The sequence below is a fragment of the Protobothrops mucrosquamatus genome, unplaced genomic scaffold, assembly GCF_001527695.2.
Source record: "Protobothrops mucrosquamatus isolate PMUCROS unplaced genomic scaffold, P.Mucros_1.0 scaffold2680, whole genome shotgun sequence".
NCBI classification, from domain to species: Eukaryota; Metazoa; Chordata; class Lepidosauria; order Squamata; family Viperidae; genus Protobothrops; species Protobothrops mucrosquamatus.
In genome coordinates this window covers 32,127-50,960 of record NW_015388727.1, presented here as the reverse complement: position 1 = coordinate 50,960, position 18,834 = coordinate 32,127, and the positions used below count along the sequence as shown (strand labels likewise).

The window sequence follows — 18,834 nt, the reverse complement described above, 5'->3', positions numbered from 1 at the left end:
ATATTCTTATATAAAAGGTCCTATAAACTTGTCATTTATATGTCCCCTGTAGAGTTTATAGTCCTTGGTGCTCTCTAAGCTTGGTTGTTTGCTTGCAGATGTCTCGTTACCCAACTAGGTAACATCATCAGCATAAGGGAGTGTAGGGATTGCTCTCTGTTTATGTACAGTAGTTAGTGAGGATGTGGTTTTCTTGTTGGTAGTTCTCTAATTAGGGTATTAGATGTATTTAATGGTTTGTATTTAACTGGATGTATTCAAATAAAAGAGTGAGAGGCTTAGATTTAGATTCTGGCACAGAACGGGGTGGTATGGATGGTCTCAAAGGATCCTTTCAACTCTAGGATTCTGTGAAATAGAACAGGCACCGTCTCTGCTCTCTGAAACGCAGTGCTTGTTTTCCTTCCTCAGCATCTATCACGTAGACACTCTCTGGAATGAGTCCAGATATGGATCATCATCTTAATTTACACGTTGCATCCACTGTTTAGTAAATGATGCAGACCTGTAGTGGTGTTAATTATGATTAAAAACATGTTTGTTCTTCTCTCTCTCTCTCTGTCCTACCAGCCATGGAAACTGATTCATCTTGACAGGCAAAATGTCTCAGCACCAAATTTGTCCTGGTCATGAATCTGTTTAAAACATTTGTGCTTCTACTCAGCATTCTGTAGACAGTAACATTGAGGGGGGATATGGCAAACTTGTCCTACATGTTGGACTATTATCCTGCTCAGTTTCTTCACCTTCCCGTATTTAGTTGTCGGATATAAAGGAAGGTTCCCAAAAATGCTACCTGTGTTCAGACATTCAAGTCTTGCTGTTCAAAATCACAATGCTAGGGTCACACATCAGGATATTTGGGATCTGGCCATGTTCCATTACCTCTTGTCAGGAGCAAATAACCAGGAGCATTCGTAGAATTCAAAGCACGGAAGAGTTTATTGTTGTTATCAATACACAAGAATCTGGTCAACTAACAGTCAAAGCTAAATTGGCGCTCTTATGCCAACGCAATGACTCCAAACTGATGACATGTTTAACCCTGCCTTCTAGCTCAGACGTGTTCCTCTTAAAGGACATTCCAGCAACCTTTAATCCAATCATTTTTATCTTCTTTCTGCTTCCCCCAACTTTGCCAATTCTGATCACACTTTCTAGTACAGGGATCCCCAACCTGTGGGCCACAGCCCACTACCTGACTGTGGCCTGCTGGCCATCGGGCCACTGGACAGGCTGGCCAGTGCGTGAACTCACCCCCACTTGCCCTAGCGCCGCGGTCGTGCAGTGAAAATGCACCGTTCGGCCTAAACGGGGCGCTGCACAGCAAAAATGAGGCAGGGCTAGTGAGTGTCACGTGGGTGCTAGCGCTGCCCCATTAGCATTCGTGTGCTCACAGCCCCATTTGCGCGCATGCATGTACAATGCTTTTCCCCCCCCTTTCCCTCCGGTCCGCCAACTGAGAAAGGTTGGGGACCTCTGTTCTAGTATGTCAAGCCCAACATATGTGAGTTGGTCATCACTTGTGTGGAACGATCAGCTTTTATTTGATCAAAGACTGATTAGTTATCCTTGCAGACCATGATGCTCTTAGCATTTCCAAAAATTGAAATTTTCTTTCACTTATTCCCAGTGTTTGTATTTCAACAGTTGTACAGTATTAATGTAAAGACCACTGTCTTGACTTTCTGTTCTTGTTTGATTGGCATGTCCTTGGCCTTTGTGTCTTTGTTATGGTTTTCCTTGATGGGATCGGTTTTCCAATATTCTCTTGGTATTGGATCTAGAGGGGGGAAAATACCATTTAACACTGGTTAAAAGTATCTTTGTCTTCTTAATATTTAGCACTCCTATTTAATATGAGTTTACTCTCTATTTTTAATTTCATTCCAAGGTCTTCTAAGACTTTTTTATTTTCAGCTACCCAAGGGATATCATTTACATATCTGAAATGGTTTGTGTTTCAGCCCCCTCTTGATTCCAACTGTCATCTTCTGCAATCCTGCAATTTGTATAAAATATTTGCTGCATAAGATAAAAGATGCAAAGAAAATATCCGAGTGTAAATAATTTGTTTGGACATTATGCTTGAATATAGGCTTTTCTCTTCCCATAATACCGCTGAAGGATCTCTTGCCCAAAGGCCTTGTAATATGTGAGCAGGGAGGAATATTTATGCTCTTTGCCCACCCAAGAAAAGTTTTAATAACCAAGTAAAAAAATAATATTAATAAAATGCAATGGGGATGCATCTCTTGAGCCCTCCCAGTTGCTTCTGACACTTCCAACTTCAGCGGAAAAGATTGAAAGAAAAAATTGTCACAGGGCAGAAGGCATTTTTTTCCATTTATCTACTTATGTAGGAAAGTAATAAGGCACCCTATTTAGGGTTGACTGTGTGTGTAGCATCTAGCTAACATTTTTAGGTAGAGGAAAAAACCATTCAGGAAACAGGATATAATTACAAAACAAAATAGTCATGTCAAATAACCTGGATACCATTTTTTTTTAAAGGACCTTTTGGAAACCAGAATTAATGACTAGGTGGAAAATGTTTTACTCGCTGGAGCTCCTTACCATCTCTCTGGTGAAGCCACTAAATATGTAACACCAAGCGGTTTATTGCAGTGGCCCCCAACATTTTGGGCACCAGGGACCGGTTCCATGGAGAGAGGTTTTTCCACAGACCTCATATCCCAGAATTCCACAAGCAACCTGGCCATTGATGACAATTTTGGGAACTGAAGTCCCCACCCTCTTAGATGTTACTACTATTGGCAAACACTGATCTAGATACTGTACTACATGAAGCAATAATCTTCTAGGACAGAGGTCCCCAACTTTTTGGACACCAGGGACCGATTCCATGGAGAGAGGTTTTTCCACGGACCGGAGGGGGTGTGGTTTTTTGTGCTCCCTGCATCCCTTTTGCTTGTTTGTGCGGACTGGTTGCTGGCATGCCGCGGCCCGGTACTGGTCCATGGACCGGGGTTTGGGAACCCCTGTCCTAGGATGTCTTTCTTATTTGAGGATTATTTTTATTGAAATGAGAAAAAGTTAGCCCTCCTTGGAAACATAGGTGGGAATTAAACTGTTAAAGAACATGAGTTTCCAAGCAAATTAACTTCCACTTTTTCAAAACTGCTTGGTATGTCGTGACCTGTTACAGCTGCTCTACATTCTGGAACGCTGTCATTTCTAGAAGATGTATCTAGAGACAGGATATGAATTGTACCCCCTTTCAGTCAATATAGATTTGAGGTCATCCTTGTAAAGTGTGTGGAATTTACGATGGCCCAGCTGACACACATACAGCTGTACCGTTGAACTCCACGGTAATTACGCCACATTATATTAGAACATATGATATAATTTAACTTGGCATAAACGCATCTTTCTTTGCCTATGCAAAGCTCATCGTTTTTGCAAATTACACATTTGCACTAGTAAAGATAATTCATAGCTCGGCTGCAAGCATAAAAATGATGGAGCATTTCCTTTTTTTTTTGGCCCCATCATTGATCTTTCGGATTTTACTGTTTGATAACATGAATCACGTTTATTAGCCAAGTGCTCATCATAAAGAATGTAGAATGCTTCTCTGCTGTTATCTTCAATTAAGATACATTTTTTCTCCCTGCCATTGTCTCTTACGTGTCAATGAAATATTATGGATTCTAATTGGAAATCAAGTTAATGAATTCTTGGCATTGTCAATAATCCAGACAGACTCTCTCAACTATACTTCCCCTTCACCAGTTTGCAAAATAATGTAAGGAGGAGGAATTAGAGAGAAAGACATTCCTTACACTAGAAATCTCCTAACAGTGATTTGAGGTATATGTAAAAAAAAAAAAATTGCCGTAGGGTTTAAATCAGTACATCTCAACCTTGGCAACTTGAAGATGCGTGGACTTCACCTCCCAGAATTCCCTAGTCAGCTATGCTACACCAAACTAAAGCTGCCCAAGTTGAGAAACGCTGGCAAGAAAAACCAAATGTACAGGTATAGTATAGGGGGTACCTTGCTTAATAGTAGTAACTGTGAGAGGGATCTCAGAGTGGAAAATCACTTAAATATGAGCCAGCAGTGTGCTGCAGCTGCCAAAAAGAGCCAACACAGTGCTAGGCTGCATTAACAGAGGGATAGAATCAAGATCACGTGAAGTGTTAATACCACTTTACAAGGCCTTGGTAAGGCCACACTTGGAATACTGCATCCAGTTTTGGTCACCACGATGTAAAAAAGATGTTGAGACTCTAGAAAGAGTACAGAGAAGAGCAACAAAGATGGTTAGGGGACTGGAGGCTAAAACATATAAGGAACGGTTGCTGGAATTGGGTATGTCTAATTTAATGAAAAGAAGGACGAGGGGGGACATGATAGCAGTCTTCCACTATCTCAGGGGCTGCCCCAAAGAAGAGGGAGTCAAGCTATTTTCCAAGGCGCCTGAAGGCAGGACAAGAAGCAATGGGTGGAAACTAATCAAGGAGAGAAGCAACCTAGAGCTAAGGAGAAACTTCCTAACAGTAAGAACACTTAACCAATGGAACAACCTGCCTCCAGAAGTTGTGAATGTTCCAACACTGGAAGTTTTTAAGAAGAGACTGGACAGCCATTTGTCCGAAATGGTGTAGGGTTTCCTGCCTGAGCAGGGGGTTGGATTCAATGACCTCCAAGGTCCCTTCCAACTGTATTGTTGTTGTTGTTGTTGTTGTTGTTATTGTTATTTATTTATTTATTATTATTAGTTCTTGTCTATTTTTACATCAAGGGAAGAGACTTGTGAAGAGTTGGCCAGGTTCAAGGGAGAGAATGAATTTTCTTCCTTGATGTCTATAAATCAAACCAATCTTTATAATGGTCATAGGTCAACATAAGGATGTCAATAGGATTATATATTTTGCCCGTATATAGATATTGGCAGAGTTCACTTGTTGCATCAAACGTTAATAAGATTGATTTTTCTTTGGCTTAATGTACACTGCAGAACCAGTCATTGGTGATATATAAACCATGATTCAGGGTTTAGTCTGTTCTGGGAGCCCAGCCAGGGGTAGCTCTTAGTTCAGTAAAATACAGTTCAACCATGACTGATTGCAACTTGTGATGCAACAGACGCCTTGCAATAGAAAATGTATCCAACCAACTGCATTAGATGCTAGAAGATTATTGAGATCTGTTAGTCTCTGCATTTTATATCTGCAGCTCACACACACACCCCACACACACAAAAATCTAGACGCTCTGCCTGGATTAGTGAAAATTTGCTAAGAAAGTCTAATGTATAGAAAATGCTTTATGTCAACAGCACTCACACACTTAACTTATTTTCATAGTTTTCTGTTGAAAAATAAATGTGCCCCAGTTGGTGGATATCCTTCCCTCCTTCCTGCTTAGAGATTTGCAGACTTTGTTAAATTCTCATGCTGTAAATAACACAGCAGGCTCTTTTCACTCAATTAGGAGGTTTGCAAATTAATTACAGTTGAAAGGAATTACAAACCAGAGCTCCTGATTGGACATCATGTATGTACTGGGGCTAGCTGTTTAGATCCAGATTGTTGCTTTGGCTGGACACATGATGACCAGGCTGAGATATACAGCTGAGTGTCATCAGCATATTGATCAGTAGCTTTAAATGTACATTATTCTCATATAGGTTATGTCTGATGATTTTTCCTTTGTGTTTTATTCTGGTTAATTGCCTTGTTTTATTAATAATTTCCATGTGTCGGTGGTCAGTGTTCCAATCCAGGTGGACTACATATCCAAAGTGGTCATTGTTGACCCCCAAACGTTGATGGGTGTTCCATTGTGGTTGTCGTTGTTATTATTATTCCTATTATTAATCCGTTCACAACAATGTGAAGTAACAGCTGCCAGTTCTTCAGCTGATGTTGGCCTTCATAGGCATAGTGATGTCATAATGTATCGGTGCAGTAAATTTGCTGATCCAAGCCATGTGGCCTTTTGTAATGGACTGGTGAAAATTTTGTCAATGCACAGATTTTTTTAATTGTCCTCCGTGATTTCTTAATAACCACTGGGACCAACATGTCCGATTCACATCATAATCTTTCAGCTTCCTTTTTCAGATCGAAGTAGTATCAGTTAAGTATGTAGTATTTATTAAATTATTTTCATTGAATAAATGTTCGGGGTCGATGAACAATCTTCAGGAAGGGGTTGAAGACTTGAAGAGTTTGGGGATCCCTGAGATCCGATTTGGGGTGGGTCATCTGTACTTCAAAATAAAGAAATAGGAGAAACAGTCTCATGAGTCTACTAGGTGAGAGGGGAAAAATTGTTGGAAAACCCCAGATATGTCAGCTGCCATCATATGCTTGCTTGTGCTTTGCTGCTATGTGGTGACAGACCGCCATGAACTGTGCGGAGGGAGAATGAAGGGTGGAATGCTTGGGGAAATGAAAGTAAGTGCTGTATCTCCTTGAGATGCTGCCTCAATGTTACCCAGCTGGAAGGAGGGAGCCACATACCCAACTATGCTTGGACTGACCGTTATGAAAACATCTTACCTGAACCTGATTGGTTAAATGGGGATGGACAATGAGAGGCAGTTAAGGGAGGGAAAAGTTGCACTTAGGGATTTTGATGCACGATTCTCAGTTCTGTCTTTGCAATACTGCCATACACTTAATCGCTAATAAACTATACCTTTCTCAACAAATGGAGCCAGGGATTGTTTCTATTTAGAGGTGTACGTTGTGGCAGATTCAGCTAGCTTTCTTTAAAAGAGGGGAACAATCAATGTTCTATATGCTGTTTTTTTTTTAAGGTGGAAGTGAATCCTCGTGGGATAAAGAGAAGCTTCAGTCACCGATCCCGACAGGATCTCATCACGGGATTAGCCACGCGACACTGTCAGGGCAGGCCAATTTGGCGAGCGCCCACCCACTTAGTCCTTTGCAACAGAACCATCTGCTCACAAACAGTACGTATGCAAACACAAACATCCCAGCATCTTGGCGTGTTCAGAAATGTCCTGGGGCCGGTAAAGATACTCTCTTTAATTTCTAATTTCATTTCATCTCCAAGAAAAGGATGAGGGACATGGAATAGTCTGCCAGGTGCCCAAATAACCTGAGTACTATATTTTTTCACCTATTGGGGGAGGCAGAACTATTGATTGCCCCACCTTAAACAGAATATGTGAAGAAAGCTGCAAATGGAACAGTATGGTCTACTGATTAAGGCGCAAGGCTAGAAACCAGGAGACAGTGAGTTCTAGTCCTGCCTTAGGTATGAAAGCTGGTTGGGCAACTTCGGCCAGTCAATCAGAAGATGGTGAGCTCTAGTCAAGCCTAAGACATGAAAGCCAAGTGAGTGACTTTGGGCCTATCACCAGGAGACTGTGAGTTCTAGTCCTACTTTAGGCATGAAAACCAACTAGGTGACTTTGGGCTGGTCACGCTCTATTAGCCCAACCAATTCAGAGGGTTGTTGATGTAGGGATAATAGGAAGAGGAAATAGGAGTTACATTTGCCAGCTTGAGCTATTTATAACGGTAAGAAAAGTAGAATAAAAATAAATAAAACTATTAATCCGTTAATTTACCACCAATAAATTCAGAAGGAATATCACTAGAAAAAGTTGAAAGGATCACACACCTCGGTTCCAATTTACATGAAAGCTGGGACATGGCTGTTGAAGTAAAGACAAGGATTGAAAAAGCTCGAACAGCATTCTTCAAAATGAAAAAGGTCTTCTGCAGTCACGACATAAGCCTAAGACCGAAAATCAGGCTTGTCAGATGCTATATTTTTTCTATCCTGCTCTATGGAGTAGAGAATTGGTCTCTGACAGAAGGCCACCTGAAGAGACTAGAAGCATTTGAAATGTGGATTTACAGGCAGCTGTTACATATAAGCTGGGTTGACAAGATCAGAAATGAGGTGATAAGCCGCCTGGGAAAACCAAGGGAAATCATCAAAACAATTAAAAATTAGAATATTTCGGACATGTGATGCGACACCCAGAAAAATACGGCATACTCCATTTAATCCTCCAGGGAAAGATGGAAGGCAAACGAGGTCTAGGCAGAAGAAGAACATCGTGGCTTCAAAATCTAAGGGACTGGTTTAGACAAAACTCAGCAGCACCTTTTCGTGCGGCTGCTGATAAAAACAGGATCGCCAACGTGATCGCCAACGTCCGATAACGGATGTGGCACAAGAAGAAGAAGAAGAAAACTATTAATGACTTGCATGTATTTTCTTTCCACACTTTTCTTGTGAAAGTGTGGATTGGTAAATTGTTGGCTTCTAGAGGGCCTGATGAGATGGTATATTTGGAAATATGAGATGGCCAAGCTCCTCCTTTCTATACATAACCCCCTTTTTTTTCAATTATCCTTTTTTTTTGGAAGACCTCAGGCAGTACAAGGAAGGGACTCGAAGTTTTAGTTTTGCTTAGCACCTGGTTTGGAGAGTGCAAATCACCTCCGTTTATCTCAGGATTTACTAAGATTGTCTGAAGCATCTTCTGAGTAACTTCTTAGTAGCTGTCTTTACCCTGGTTAACGGTGACTCATGTCAAACTTTGGGGAAGTGGGTTGCTTCCCATACTTTGTTAATGCAACCCATTTGGTTATTTCAGAACAATTTGGTAGTTAATGTCTTGTGCTAATCCAACAAATTGGTTAATTTGGGAACCAGCTAAGCATGTTGCGTTAATGGAGCCACTGAGATGTTGGCATTCAACAGGCAGTTCTCCAGTGATGTCATAATCTCTGTGGGGCAATGAGGTCATTAAAAGCCAGTCATTTCAATCCCATTTAAAAAAAATGTATTCTAGTATTCAATCTTCTTCCTCCATCTTCTCTCTTCTCCCCCTGCATTTACATTTGGAATTTAGGTATTTTTTTTGTGCAGTGTATGCTAATGGAAACTTATCAAAGAGAGATCCAATCTAGAATTAAGGAGGAATTTCCTGTCGGTGAGAACAATTAATTAGGGGATCAACCTATTGTCCAAAGCACCTTGAGAGCAGGACAAGAAGCAATGGATGGAAACTAATCAAGGAGAAATCCAACCTAGAAATAAGGAGAAATTTCCTGATAGTGAGAGCAATTAATTAGTGGAATGGCTTGCCCTCAGAAGTTGTGGGTGCTCCATCACTGAAGGTTTTCAAGAAGAGACTGGACAGCCATTTGTTTGGAATGAAATAGGATCTCCTGCTTGAGCAGGGTGTTGGACTAGAAGACCTCCAAGGTCCCTTCCAACACTGTTATTCCGTTATTTTAGCATCACCTACATTGGGCTGTGATGTTCCTTAATGGAAAATCAGTGCAAACATTTGTCACTGAACTTAGCTGGTTTTGAATAGTCCCCTTTCTTTCTTCCTTGTAACTGTGTTTACCAAAAACAATGGAAGATCACAATAATGTCTGATGGAATTTCCAATTGTTTATAAAATTGGAAGTGATGAACTTAGAAGGGATCCTTTATTCATTCTTCCCAGCCTTGTTGAATGGATCATCATCACTGAAAAAACAGACTTTCCTCTTTCCCCTCCCCCCTGCCCATTCCCCAACGTCAAAAATAGTATATTTTACAAACAAGAAAAAGGTATCCAAGAATGCCAGGGGAGACAGGAAAAACGTTGTGAAATAATGGCGGCCAATGAAATGTGTGAGGAATAAGATATGCATTCTACCATCTTAATTTGAAACCGTCTTACCTGTGAAGACAGGTGGTTACAGCTTATTCTCAATGCATATATTTTTGAGACCATCATTGTGATGCTTATCATGGAATGAGCGTTCCAGATTTCTAGGGAGCTTTTGAGCATTTCACAGTGGCTCACATTAACACTTTGTCCAGTTGTCCATAAGTGGTTAGGGATAGCCGGTTCTTTTCTTTTAGTCGCCTTGCATTATAAAAGCTAACTTTATTGTTACTGTGATTGTTAATGGGGTTTTTTTTTTAAATTGTTTTAATGTTTTACGTGGCATTTTTATTGAATGAGTGCGCGCTGCTTAGAGTCGCCATGGGTGAGGTGGGCAACATGTAAGTTTAATAAATAAATAGCAATAGCACTTAGACTTATATACCGCTTCACAGTGCTTTACAGCCCTTCTCTAAGCGGTTTACAGTGTCAGTTTATTGCCCCCCAACAATCTGGGTCCTCATTTTGCCGACCTCGGATGGATGGAAGGCTGAGTCAACCTTGAGCCAGTTAGGATCGAACTCCTGGCAGTGGGCAGAGTTTGCCTGCAATACTGCATTCTAACCACTGCACCATGCATACATACATACGTACATACTTGCTTGTATCTGTTTGGTGCACTCGTCAGTATTGTCTCGCACAGCAAAACCACTTGGTGACCCAAGTCCACAAAAATATTTTATTTTACTGCCCAATCTGCTGTATATCATTTTATTGCTATTGTTATTGCTGTTGCTGCTGATGCCTTTTCAGTTGTCTTCCACATTGTGACTGGAGTGTTTATCAAATAAGAAATAATAATTCCTGATCTGCAGAAGGTAGACACATTTTCTTCTCTGTCCTCCTCCCCCCCCCTTTTGTAAACCTTTTTAATATATTGTTCCTTAAAACAAGGAAGGGTTGTTACATTCTGTTTGTCATTTGCATGTTGTTTGCATGTCAATCGGATTGTAAAGAGATGAGCAACCCCAGTTCAGACAGATGGTGTCTGGAAGCACTAAAACTCTACAGGGTAGAAGGGAAGATTACGAGACTGCAGGGGAAGAATTAATGGGTGGACAAAGACTGCCATTAGCAGTTGATGTGGGCTGGATGAAGTGAGTGAAACGAGAGATTCTACACACATTCTTTCCGAACCCATCATAGCTCTTGGTGTCTTGTGTAAATATAAACGTAGATGTAGATACAAGGATTTTTCCCAGCATCTCTTCTTGCATCGTGTTGTCTTCCAAAAAATAAGCAGTCTTTGACTGATGAACACGCTTGAGAGCAGATCATCCACTGTTTGGCAAGGCAGTTGTTAAATGAGTCCTCTTTGCCCTGGTTGTTAAGCAAACCACTGCAGTTATTAAGTGAATCATGTGGTCTTTAAGTGAATCTGGCTTTCCCGATTGACTTTGCTTGTCAGAAGTCAAGTCGTCAAGTCATCCATCTTCAGATTGAATCTTTTGAGTCTTACAATCAAGTCAAGTCACAGGGGTCTTTTGAAAGATGGCAATCACAACATTTCTATGATGCGTTTGAAACACCAGAAAACTCGAGCAAAAAACGAAAAACCAAAATTAATTCTCCCTTGTTGTAGGTTGCTTGGATAGAGAAGTGTCTTCGTTGTTAACGTGACCTTCAATTACATATATCTAATTTCTATCCAGGGGGGTAACATCACCACCACCACCCCGGTTTATTTCTACGTATTAAAAAAAACTACCTTATTTTTCTTCTATGTATTAATACAAATTTAGTATTCTTACTCTTGAAGCTAAATTTTAACTGGAAAACATAGAAAATATTTCACGCTCATTGTGGTCCTAATTGACTCATTCCATTAAACTTTCACCCTCTTTCATGGGTGAAAACCCCTGGAAAAATCACTGCTTTTAAATTATTTATGGCCTGCTGTTTTCATGTTTCAGGGATAGATCTGCCATTTATGATGATGCCCCATCCTCTTCTTCCGGTTGGCCTACCTCCTGCTTCTGTAGCGATGGCCATGAATCAAATGAACCATCTCAATACTATCGCCAACATGGCTGCAGCAGCGCAGATGCATAGCCCACTGTCAAGAGCTGGAGCGTCAGTAATAAAGGTAAGACTCTGAACGTAGTCAGTATTGGGTTAGATCAGGGGTAGGCAACCTTGGCTCTTTTGTGACTCGTGGACTTCAACTCCCAGAATTCCTGAGCCAGCCATGCTGAGGGGAAAGGGAGAGGTTTCCAAGCTGAGCCATGCTGGCTCAGGAATTCTGGGAGTTGAAGTGCACGAGTCATAAAAGAGCCAAGATTGCCTACCCCTGGGTTAGATGATGTCACTTCCGCACGTTTCTTCCTGCGCGCAAAAAGCCAGCTGGAGAAATATATATTGTATATTGTAGGAGAAGAGGCAAAGCCTGAAGGGTGGAGTCAAAAGAGGAATGGAGTCATTATGTTCCCAAAGCAGTCCAAGTCCGCCTCCCATTGATTTAGTTCTTTTTTAAAAAAAAATATGTTTTATTGATTTTTAACCTAATCACCTTAATATTTGGTAAACATCATGTCTGCGTTAGTATTTAAAAAAAACAATTACAATTAATTTCTATAATTCTATAGTCCATATAATGGCTTTGCTTGATTATTTTCTCTTCTTCCAATAATATTCTTTTACCAACCTTAAATTAATAGTTATTATTTGAATAAATGATAATTAAATATAGACATTTTTCTCATGTTTCTGCCAATAATAACCACATCAATATAAAGCTTCTTTTCTAATTGCCTCGTCGTGGTAGATCCTGTTTACAGATGAATTCTTTTAACGCTTATCTAGCACCAATTTAGTGAGATTACTCTCAGAAATGAAGAAACAGGACCACACATGTTCCACAACATTAAGGTCCAGTTAGGAAGATTTATTGCTCAAATGTATACACAAGAAACTGGTCAACTAACAATTAGCACTGAATTGGCACTAAATAAGAATCAATGGAATTCAAGAGGGGTTGGACTTAAATTGTTTGTGGGAATGTAATACTCCAGGCTGATTCCTCTCTTGACGCCATCCCTCCAGGCTCCTTTATGTATTTTATGTCTTCCTGATATTAGAGGTTTCTTTTTCTCTCATGTTAGGAGGGATTGGAGTGTGGTTGGCTCCATCATATAAAAATGAATATTGTATGTTATGAACAAGAACAGAAATGGACACATCAAGGAGAAAACCACAACAATCAACAACAGAGAACTTAACAAAGTAGGGAGCTTGCATACAACACTCCCTGTGAGAAGACCCAGGTGTTTTAACCCCTGTGGAAGGACAACAAATTCGGGGTTGTATGGATCTCAGGGAGAGTGTTGTTCTGGAGGGCGGCTGCCTTCTGGACTTCATGAGACCTGTTGGGTCTCATGACCTAGTGGTTCTATCATGCCCTTAGTCCTCTTTCCTAGCTTTCCTGGCATGGATGCCTCCAGGTATGAGACCTTCAAATCCCAACATTCCTCACTGCTGAGAACTCCAGATGCTCACATTGGGAAAGGCTGATCCAGCCAGTTTTGGAAGTGAAAACGATGATCCCTGAGACCAGCAATAAAGGAATGCAACCCAAGCATTCCCACAGGCTCCACCAGAGCATCAGAGCTCTGTCTGATGGCACCCAGGCAGAACGTTTCCATGAATATCTTCATTCGGCCATTTACCTATCAAAGCCCTTTCTGTAAAGCTTTCACTGACCTGCTTCTCTGCCACCAGAAGATCTCGTCTCCTTGAAACTCTTTGAATGAAATGATTTTGTCCTCCACCCCATCAATCACATTTGCTATCCAAAACAAAGCTGTCTATCTCCATCTCCATCTCCTCTCTGCAGCATCCCACCACCTGTCTCTCAAAGGTGCCTGCTCAGCAAAGTTAACATTCAGTACTCTGGAAAGAAATGTCATAACTATGAAATTTGATTTCCTCCGGACAAGAACACTATAAATTAAGCAAAGCCACGGTAGCCAGGTTTCAAAAGTCTTCCTTGCCATCTATAATCTAGCTTAATGTGATTAGCAGCTCCTACTACCACTTCCATAGTTAAGGATGCTGTCAAAAATTCTGTTATAAATCTCTGCCTTCGGGGATTTACAGTCCCGCCGAGAAAACTTTCTCACTGTTTGAATCTGGTTGACTGGGATTTATCCGCAAGATCAGAATTTTAAACAAAAATGTCAGGTGGGTTTATTTTACAAAAAAATCTAAAGTGGATGGAACAGTTAAAAGGAATGGCCTGCTTTGGGGAAAAGCTGATTTTAAAAAAAAACACAGCTGAAATTAATGGTCTTGGTCAAGGTTGACCCTTCCCCTCTTCCACACCTCTAGAAAAGACTTTTTTTTTTTTGGCTAAACAATAAACTAAACTGCTAGTCTCTTTTTAGCATTTTATGGGATATGGGGAAAGGGATTAAGCCTTATCTTTGCAAGGTTTAAGATGACAAGTTTAACACCCCCCTTTTTTTAAAAAAAAAAAAAAGCCCAGGGGTTCTTTCTGGGACATACAAAACCACTGTTTTCATAAGTAATAGTTTCATTTTTTTCCCAATTTCTATTTGTTTGCCACTCTTCATTCATTTTCTGTGAAAATAACCTGGTCATATTAGTAGCTCAGTTGTCTGTTAGCCCTTTGTTATTGGCTCAGCCATTAGCACTTGTACTTAATCACAAATATAGTTCTAACAGAGACTTGAAATAGCATGTCTGCCTTTTAGCCCAGGGAACGTCATTGAATCAGACAGACATGGCATCAAAAAAAAAAAGGACTGTTTTTAATCACGGAAAGGAGATTGCAGTGAGCTAGATGGAGAGAAAAGGCACTGTTGGTTGAGAGGAAACAAATATAGGGTGTTTTTGTCCTGTTCTAGAGGAGTTACCCAACTAGATGATGATGATGATGATGATGATGATGATGATGATGATGATGATGATGATGATGATGATGATGATGATGATAAAGTTGGAAGGGACCTTGGAGGTCTTCTAGTCCAACCCCCTGCTCAGGCAGGAAATTGTCAAGGTTGGACACTCCTGATATATAGCCTACTCCAGTCCTTCTGCATTTTTTTTTGTATATTCATGGATTGACGGAGGTGTTCCCCGTTTCCCTAGTAACACAGTAAGAGTCTGAATATTTTAAAGTAGTGATCAGGAACCACCTTTCCAAATTATTTGTATTTTGTTTGTGATTGACTGTTTACCAGGATCATCTGATGTTCTGTTAACTTGTTTTGTTGCTGTTGTTGTTTATTTGAGCAGGTGGCAGTTAACAACTTGGTGAGAAATGGTCACAATGCAGGGAAATTAGTAAGTGAGCAGCTGGTATTAAAGACTAATTGATGCTGAAAGTAGAGCAATTTTTCAAGACACATAAAATACCGTATAGGTGTCAGTTTCTATAAAAGACTCTCTGGATGGGCCATAGTTCAGCATATTGTACATGTAAGTGATCCTGTGTTTAGTCTCCTCCCCAGTTCAAAATGTAGCAAATAATGGGAAACCTTTTTGCTGATTGGATTAAATAATACTTGGAAAAAATGAACCAATAATTTGTCCCTCTGCCTACATGGCTGAGTGTCAATTTAGAATAGGAAATGATTCCTGCACACATTATCTTTATATCTCCTACTAAATACAAAGTCGTAGGCTAAGTCTGTGAATACTGTGCCAACAATACTGAGCAATATTAAGCCTGTGAATATTGAGCACACATACGATATTTATTGCTCGATTTGATTTGATTTGATTTCTCTTCATCTCAGCTTTGGGTGGCTTATCTTCATGAAGAAGTTTGCTAAAAAGAACTATCATATCTTTTCAATTCCCTTTGAGAAGTCCATCTTGAGATGGTCAAAAGAACTGAAGAGTCATGATGCCGTCTCGTCCACGAGATAAATAAAAAATGTGTTAGAACAGGTTCCATGCTCACTCTTTCTCCCCCATAAAATCAGAAGTTTTGTGGTCTGCTTTTGACCCTCAGACCAAATCCTGGGCTGGCACATTTCCTCTGTAGTTTTCTGCTTCCTTTTTTTCATTAGGAATTTAATGCCCTGCCCTGCAGCCTATCCGTCTGATTGCAAAGAAGAAGAAGCATGGAAACAAACTGGGTGAATAAAATTTCCAGCATTCCAAAAAGGACTGAAAAACATTCCCGTTGGCAGAGAAATGCCATTAAGTCCTTTAGGAACTCATTAATAGATTAACATTTGGGCACGTAATTATAGCTGCAGTGCAAATAAAAATAAACAAGGCAAGCCGGTAGGTCACAATTGCTTTGAATGCTTGGAGATCGATACTGTGAAATATCACATCTGAAGGACAAAGGTCAAATGGATTGTGCCAACACTAGGTAAGCTGTGCATAGACACACAAAGAGAAGAGAAAAAAAATATGCTGTGAGGTTGGCTGGGTTGATTATTGTGAATGAGAGGTGGACCAATTCTGAACTATGGTGAATAAAAAAGGTATGCTTCCGATATTTTGGATCCAATGGGTAGCTGAAGCTGTTGAGAACTGCAATCCAAAATACCTGGAGCATAGTGAGTTTGTTTATTGAATTTAGTAAAGGTAAAGTTTTCCCTGCCCAGTCATATTTGACTGTAGGGCAGGGGTAGGCAACCTTGGCTCTTTTATGACTCGTGGATTTCAACTTCCAGAATTCCTGAGCCAGCCATGCTGGCTCAGGAATTCTGGGAGTTGAAGTCCACGAGTCATAAAAGAGCCAAGGTACCCCTGCTCTAGGGCATGTTGCTTCTCCCTGTTTCTTGGCCAAGGGAGCCAGTGTTGTCCGAAGACATTTTTCGTGGTCATGTGGCCAGTATGGCTATACGCCAAAGGGAACCCGGAATCTGGAATATGGAAAGCAGCAAATTATAATTATCCTACATGTAAATTTACTGCACAGAACTATGGAAATAAGTTAATGATTTATTGTTTGCAAGCTACTATAAAACCCAATAATTGTACAGTCCTGTTGTTGCCACTTGGCCTTTTCGGATAAGAAAATTGTGTACTTCAAGGTAACATTTCTGACTCCATTAGCTTTGATTTTTCAGCTTGACTAATAAGTCACTGGAAAGAAGGGTATAAAATTGCGCAAATGCAATTTGGCTGCTTATCGCTTTTTCATTTCCAAAACTTTGTTCCCAAAATTAAAAGATTTTTAATTGAAAAAAAAGGCACACAGAATCTTGTTACCTTCCCACTGAAATGGTACCTATTTATCTACTCGCATTTGCATGCTTTTGAATTGCTAGACGGGCACGAGCTGGGACAAGGAACAGGAGCTCACCCCTTTGCGTGGCTCTTGGGTCTCAAATCCAGGCTGTCAGCTTTCTAGCTGACAAGCTCAGCATGATTAACCACTGAGCCATCGCACTGCATTCAGTAGACTCTCAGTGGCTTAAAGTGAATACAACAAAATGACAACTTAAACCATGAGCCCTGGTGGCACGGTGGTTAAACTGCAGTATTGCAGGCTAACTTTGTCCACAGCCTGGAGTTCGATCTTAATGGGACTTAAGGTTGACTCAGCCTTCCATCCTTCCGAGGTCAGTAAAATGAGGACCCAGATTGTTGGGGGCAAGAGGCTGACTCTGTAAACCGCTTAGAGAGGGCTGTGAAGTGGTATATAAGTCTACGTTCTATTGCTATTGCTATATCAACGTAAACACATAGCCTTCCATTCAGCATAGATAACAGTGAGGGGTTTAAAAATGTGTAGTCCAAAAACATCTAATAAGAGCTATGCATTATTAAGCAACTTTATGGAACAGTTTAATGCACATTTTAAAAGTAGCACCTTGGACAGCGCCACAGACTATTCAAGTCAGTAAGACTGTGAACTTAAGCAGTTGACAATTTCCACTCATCTCTAGAGATTCAACTATACCTTGATGGTCCCAGTAAGACAGGGGTCTTCAAATTTGGGCCTTTTATGTCTTGTGGATTTCAACTCCCAGAATTCCTCAGCCAGGCATATTGGCTGGGAAATTCTGGGAGTTGAAGTCCAGAAGTCATAAAAGGACCAAGTTTGAAGACCCCTTGCAGTAAGAGAACCTGTTTATGTTTAGGGGGTGCATCCTATTCTATAACCACTTCTTCTCAGAGAACCAAGGTACCGCTTGTTCAACTGTGTCTTCTTCACTCGTGTCCTCGTAGTCAAATGATGGCGACCTATTCTGCTCATACCGAAGAAATACCAGCACAGGGAGCTTTTTTTCCCTAAAGAATGGATTCTTTTGTGGGCATTCCTTCCAGTTTGATTTATATACTATTAAAACTCTTACATCCGTTAGATTGTTTGTAACCCCCAGTTAGAGAAAATGATGCATCATAAGACAACCATTTTTGAATCAATATACCTCAAATGGGCTAACTTACAAAATGAGTCCAAAACGATATAGATATCTATGTTAGTGGTCAGGTCTACATCCACATACAGACCGTTGAAGCTCTGGATGTCCAGACTATGCTGGACCAATATTGGCATTTTAAGCACTCTTCAGTCCTTCAAGAGCAATAAAAATCTATATTGTGTTTTTTTGTTCAGATCATCTAAATATTTTGCCCCTGCCCCAGTAACAATACAACTTTTTCAAAGCTGGCTTAACCTGAATTGAAACCTTCCTTTAATGTTTTTGGTGTTAATGTCTCTGGGCACACAGGTCTATGACAATCAGCTGCCCAGAAGGCGAGTTTACACATCTGGAGCTAGCTGAACAACCGCTAATTTTAGAAGAGAGCTGAAATATACACAAAAGAGTGGCAGGGAGCTGTAAAGTCCGCAAATGACAAAAATGAAGTCATCAGCGGGTAAAGATGCTTAGCCTATCAGCTCTGCCATTTTCCAACTGCAATGGCCTCATTGATTTGTTACAAATACTGTTAACCCTGTGCTTGGAAAATGCCAGGAACATGATTGCATGTGTTCTCATTTGTAATAAAATAGATTAACTCGCTGTGAAATTTTAACTAGACGGAGACACAACAGTAGCTACCTAATGAACCACAACTCATTGCTGTTAAGTAGCTTAATAGAAGCATACTGATTACACCGCTGAAAAATGGATCTGTTTATGTGCAAGAGGCCACTAGCATACATTATAGCAAAAGATAGCCACAACTGTCTTTCATGCTGAAGAGG

The 18,834-nt window shown here is 40.4% G+C and overlaps 1 protein-coding gene across 1 annotated transcript in view; it reads left to right on the top strand.

Annotated features, from left to right (window-relative positions):
- The window catches only part of DACH2 (dachshund family transcription factor 2), a 190,516-nt gene extending 178,726 nt beyond the window's left edge, over nucleotides 1–11,790 (top strand). Inside the window, exons 5-6 of the mRNA XM_029285998.1 lie at nucleotides 6,801–6,956; nucleotides 11,606–11,790. Coding sequence (XP_029141831.1) covers nucleotides 6,801–6,956; nucleotides 11,606–11,790 — 341 coding nt within the window. The remainder of the gene's footprint in view (nucleotides 1–6,800; nucleotides 6,957–11,605) is intronic.
- Nucleotides 11,791–18,834: the final 7,044 nt, after the last annotated feature.